This window comes from Colobus angolensis, unplaced genomic scaffold (assembly GCF_000951035.1).
Source record: "Colobus angolensis palliatus isolate OR3802 unplaced genomic scaffold, Cang.pa_1.0 Scaffold83, whole genome shotgun sequence".
NCBI classification, from domain to species: Eukaryota; Metazoa; Chordata; class Mammalia; order Primates; family Cercopithecidae; genus Colobus; species Colobus angolensis.
In genome coordinates this window covers 2,182,314-2,188,239 of record NW_012122154.1, presented here as the reverse complement: position 1 = coordinate 2,188,239, position 5,926 = coordinate 2,182,314, and the positions used below count along the sequence as shown (strand labels likewise).

The window sequence follows — 5,926 nt, the reverse complement described above, 5'->3', positions numbered from 1 at the left end:
TTTAGAATGTCCCACACATACTGGCCAGACCTATTTAACTACTGAGAACCACAAACCACAGTGATTGAGAGGATTGAAACAAGAGATGCTCAGCCAGTGAGCATCAGGTAAGCTTGTGGGCAGATCCTAAAGTCCCTCCTCAGGCTGGGGAGAAGTCCCAATCTAGGAGGAAGTCAGGTCACTGGTCATAAAGACATAAGGACAGAAGCCCAATCATTTAAACTGGGACAGGAGTCATCCAAAAGGCAGGGGGGCAAAAGGGGGTGATATCAGCTGGGCCAGTTAGATGGGGAAGGCTAAAATGCTAAAATCAGTCTTTTAGTGCTCTTTACTCAGATTTGGCTAGGCATGTTTTATAGGCAATTATAAATTATGGAGCAAACAAATCAACTTAAGTGCAGCCATATAACTAAATTGAAATATGGTGTGTGTGCATGTGTGCATGTGTGTCTGAGTGTGTGAGTTTATGTGTATGCATGTATGTATGTGTGTGTGTGTGTGGGTACAAAAGGTACTGAAGGCAATAGCCATACATAGTTAGAAATAAAGGAAAATACCCATCAGAAAACTAGAACAGATCTAGCTACTTGAACTGTTGAAATGATAAGCCCACCTGTATCTAGGGATTCAAGAAGCAGAATTACCAATGCTGACATTAGTAAATTCAACTATGGGTAGAAATTCTCCACCTAGACACTTTCATGTTCAGATGCTAGATTTTGTTCTTATGGCCATCCCCCTCTTTTTTGACCCAGAATCTTCTTTCATGACTGTGACCCTAGTGATTCTGAAACTGGGGATAGAACCACTAATAATCTCTCTACAGCTCCAAAGTATACATCAGTGACAAAAAAAAAAAATGTCAACTATGAAGATTTGTGTTCTAGTTACTAAATTATTGCTGCTTACCTACAAATACACCCTTCATTGCCTGCTCTATAATAATACAGAGGGATCCTACAAATATTTCTCCTTGGCTAGCTGACACAATGTTAAGCTTTGTCAATAGAAAGGACTGGAAAGACACTGGAGGAAAGAGGTATTCTCTCCCTGGCTTCTGTGTTCTTCACCAGGCACAAGCAGCACATGTGGATTCAGTGGTGACCAAGTCTTGCAATGCACGTGGCTTTCCACAGAGCAAATTTCCAGCAAGTCCACCAGTGTGGCATCTCAGCAAACCTCACCACCATCCAGTGAGTCACAGCTGTGTTCTCTCCAACACAGTCTGGACTTCAGCCTGGGGGTGAGGGTGGGGAATTATCTTCCTATCTCAGACCTAGGAGCGGTAACAGATTTTAATATCCGTTATTCCTGTATTTTTTAGTGTTCTCTTTACCTCCCACTAGCCAGTCCCCCTTTATCTCAATCCCCTGTAATAGTTAATAATCTTTATATTAACCATCCCTGTACAAATTAATATATGGATTTTTCTCCCTCCTGATTAGACTCTGACTGATAAAGAATTGGTACTGGGAATGGTACCAGGAAAAAATATCTTCCGTAAAGATGGGATTTGGAGATTGATTTGGTCATACCCTTGGGCTTGAGCACAGTGCTAAGATTCTTGCCAGTGGGAAATGAAATGAAAATAATCCATGGCATGGTGTAGCATCATGATTCATCAAGCCGTCACTTGTGATTAATTGTGGCGAGGTACCAATCAAATCAAGTGTCATGACAGTCAAATGGCCACTTGACCCTCATGGCTGTAATGATGACTGTAAGGACTCAGGTGGTGTATCGTTTTGGGTGCTTTTCAGTGCTGGCAGAAAGAAAATCTTGGGCCCAAGTCATTTAACCCTGAGTTCAAGTCATCATCTAGAGTTTCCATGACAACCCTAAAGGAATCACTTATTTCTTATAGCCACAGGGCCAAGATTTCTGAAAATCAAACACAACATTTATTTGTGTGAGAGTCACTCTGAACCTCCCTTACAGTGGAAACAAGTAAACTGACCCTCCACTGTCTTGAGAAGAGTGGCGTGCTCTTATTGAAAATCCTGTGATAACCTCAGCTGGAGTGACCTTGAAACAGGATGCTTGCTCTCCTTAGAATCCACCACAACCACCACTGTTGCCACGAGATTCATAACTAGAGTCAAATTTCAACATACTCTAAGTGGACAGGAGCATGCTGCAACCCAGGAGAAACTTGCTTACGCACCAAAAGACTTGCAAGATGTTACTAATACATATCTGCAGAAACCTACAAGAACGTGTACAAAAAATAGACTTTTAAAGGTCTAGACCAAGGAAGGAGGAATATAACACCAGATTGACCCAAATTTGTTGATGTGATTGCACTCACTAGAGATTTCAGATTTATCACATTTAACCATGCAACTGGAGGTGGCTAAAATAGCTTGTTTAATGGACTGAAACTTGAACTTAACAGTGATCTACATGTAATGAGGCTGAGATGCCAGAACTTCTCTAGCATGATGTGGAGGAGAGAGACCAAAGGTGCAGGGAAGGAGAACATTAGACTGCATTTACCGTACGCAGTCTGCACCCCACAACTATGTTCCACATAAAAGCCTAGAAGACATCCCCTTCATTGAGAAATACATCAACAAGAGGAGTCCTTGAACAGCTTTGTGTTAGTTAGCTCTTCACTGTAGGCTGACCTCCTCAAAATGGACTCCCCGGTATCAGAAGGGAGTAGGGAATCCCAGAGCAGCAGAGAAAAGTTAGCAGTACTTACCCACCCCAAAAGATAAGGTAGGCACATCTACTGGGAAGGACAGCAGGAACATACCCACCATCAAAGTACCTTGGCCTACAGGGCTCTTTGGCAGTGGCTCATTGATCACAGCATCCCTAGAAACAAAATGTATAGGTGGCCTATTACAGCACAACTTGGTCTACTCAACAAACTTAGGGCCTGGTAGCCAAACATTGTGACTTGAGTTGTCGCAGTAGAGGGTCATGACCTTTCATGCAATTTTAGATCTAAATTATTTCACAGACACAGAACTCCTTGATTACAGGAGAGGCTGAATCCGCTGGAGGAAAGACCCTGTGCCATCGCTGTAAGAAAACACTAAATCTTCCTCTAAGATTTCCCCAAAAGAAAATCAGCCTACCCATTTACGTTCCCTTCAACTAATTGTTCTTAAAACTGTCTCTTAAAGTGTCAAAAAAGCAGCAAACAAACTGACAAAAAAATTCTAAAGAGTTTTTAATTTTATTTAAATTGGTGACTAGGTAAATTGATTATTAAAATGAATCTTGGCCGAGCGTGGTGGTTCCTGCCGGTAATCACAGCACGTTGGGAGGCCAAGGTGGGCAGATCACCTGAGGTCAGGAGTTTGAGACCAGCCTGACCAATATGGAGAAATCCTATCTCTACTAAAAAAAAAAATTCAAAAATTAGCTGGCGTGGTGGCACGTGCCTGTAATCCAAGCTACTTGGGAGGCAGAGGCAGGAGAATTGCTTGAATCTGGGAGGTGGAGGTTGTGGTGAACTGAGATCACGCCATTGCCCTCCAGCCTGGGCAATAAGAGCAAAAACCCCATCTCAAAAAAAAAATTGAATTAACCCTAAGCAATTCTCCATGGCCAATACCTCATGTTTGTTTTCATCTGTGGCTTTCCAGAACCATTTTTGCTGTTGACTTCCTGTCTACTCACTGTGGGGAAAGTGAGCCCACTCAGCTCAAAAGAACTCTTGGTGCTAAAAATTTTGGAAGCCAGTGAACTGTTCGTCCTTACTCTCGTCCAGCTGGAGCATCTACAATCCTAGACACCAGCTACCCTTGCAGACCAATGCAGACCAACTGACTTAGATAACTCAAGCTCATTGTGCTCAAATGCAACCTGAAGGAAATCTACATAGGGTATGCGTAGGAATGAAAGTACTCCAAGAGTCTTATTTATCATACTTAAGCTGTCACATTTTTATTAGCAGCTAGCAGCAAAGGGGTCTTCTGAAAGACCAGGCAGCATCAAGAAAGATGAACAAGAGAGGATTTGCTAAAGTGAAATGAATTGACATCATCAGGAAATGCAAGCAGCAGTGTGGTAGTCCATGGTTGCTGAAAGGTTATTCTTGGTTAAGAAAGATCTCTTTGTGCCTGGACAATTTCCCTGGTCAGCACCTGGAGAGAATGTGGAGGTAGACTCACGGTAAAGTTAGAAAGCAGGCAGCATTTGTACTCGGTGGGAGGCAGGCACCCAGGGATGGCTATGCATTTACAGACAGCGGCAGACCCTGAGAGGAGGTGTGAAGAGTGCTCTATTAACAAAGTGCTGCCTTGCAGAAGCTGGACTCACAGCTGGGTTGGCATGAAGTTGGCAAGCAACTGGAGGCACCACTGGGTGATGTGCCTAAACCAGTCACACAGCAAGCTGATTTGCAGCCACTCTGGTTATAGGAAGTGGGTCCATGACAAGTTGGTTGGCCAGAAGTCACAGTGTCACAGGAAGCTGGTTTGCAACAGTCCTTTGCGGAACAAGGGACCTGGCAGTTAGCCACTGGCTGGTAGATAAAGCATGTGGAAGCAGCCGGTTGGCAGTGAAGTGGCTGGCAAAGGGAAGGCACGCAGCAAGTAGTATTGCAAGAACTGAACACACAAGTCGATGGCTGGCAGGAAACAGGCATGTAGAGGGCTGATTGGCAAGGCTTGAAAATATAGCAGATGGGTTGATAATAAGTTGATTTACAGAGCTGGCCTTCACCACTGACGGGTTGACATGAACTTCCTTGGCACCAAGTTGTTTGGCATGGACTAACTGTACAGACAGTTGGTAGGCAAGAAGTTTCCGGACAGGAGGTCACGTCAGAGCAGGATGGCTGGCAGGATCCAGCATCACAGCAGACTGATTGGCCACAAGCTGCCTGACATGATCCAGACATGCAGATAGGTTCCTGGCAGGAGTTTTGCTGGCAGGGACTGGCATTGCAGCACTTTTCCTGACAACAAGTAGATTCTGAGCAGGATGGTTGACATGAGCTAACCAGACAAGGAGGCTGACCAGTGCCAGACTGATAGCAGGCTGCGTGGGAGCACATAGGTTGGCAAACAAAACCCACACAAGACGTTGCTGGGAGGCAGGTAGGTTGACACGAAGCAGGATCACAGCCACTTGAGGCACCAATGGATGGCTGACAGCTTTCTTGGCAAGTGACCAGTTGCCACGTTCTGCTGTGGCAGGAACTAGGCAAACAGAGAGCATGACGAAAGTCGCTTCTAATTGGGTATGTGGTGATGGTGGGCACAGCTGGAATGGCTGTGGTGTTTCCAGGACAACAGCGGTCTGCCATGGTGCTGGTGCTGACCTTTCTGGGAAGTCGCAAGCTCAGTATACCTGCATTTGAAAGACATCCGATACAGAGGGGCTTTTATAGTCCTTCACTAGGGGTGCTGGCACGACATGCAGCATCTTTCCTTGTTATTGTTTTTACTCACTTGCATGCAAACATCTGATTAACAGGCTTCAGGAGCCTGGGAGATGTTGTTCCAACTCTAAAAATGCGTCTGTTGTGTCGGGAGTTCTGCACTGCATTTGGATTCGTTGACACTGCGCCTGCTCTTGGATGAGCTGTCTCTTTTACAGGTTGCTCCCCAGCCTTACTGAAGCAGCCTTTCCTGGCACTAACCTTTCATCAGGAGGCCTCTACCAAGCCAGAGGGGCCCTGCTCTTCCTCCAGGAATGCAGCTTTGCGCCGTTCAATCAGAAATGAAGCCTTGACCCAGTTTGGGGAGGGGTTGTCAAGAAGGGAAATGGAAAATTAGTCCATGGAACCCAGGGACACTTAAGTGCCTCCACCTCTTTTTAAAACCTTCCCATTTAGCGTTCCTGAAACTTGTTTACTGTACTATTACTAATAATAACAATAGAAATGGCTTTCATTTATTACATAGTTACTAGACCAAGCCCTTGACTGCATTTTTCATTGGATCCTCACAATGACTTTAGTAAG

The 5,926-nt window shown here is 44.7% G+C and overlaps 1 protein-coding gene across 1 annotated transcript; it reads right to left on the bottom strand.

The window, feature by feature from the left end:
* Positions 1-4,240: 4,240 nt before the first annotated feature.
* LOC105503056 (keratin-associated protein 29-1) lies at positions 4,241-5,266 on the bottom strand. Its single transcript, XM_011929785.1, has one exon. It carries the CDS (start codon positions 5,264-5,266, stop codon positions 4,241-4,243), a length of 1,026 nt encoding a protein of 341 aa, XP_011785175.1.
* Between the last annotated feature and the right edge of the window lie 660 nt (positions 5,267-5,926).

Excerpts from the sequence above, each read along its gene's own strand:
- LOC105503056 (XM_011929785.1), bottom strand. The coding sequence starts at position 5,266 with ATGGCAGACCGCTGTTGTCCTGGAAACACCACAGCCATTCCAGCTGTG.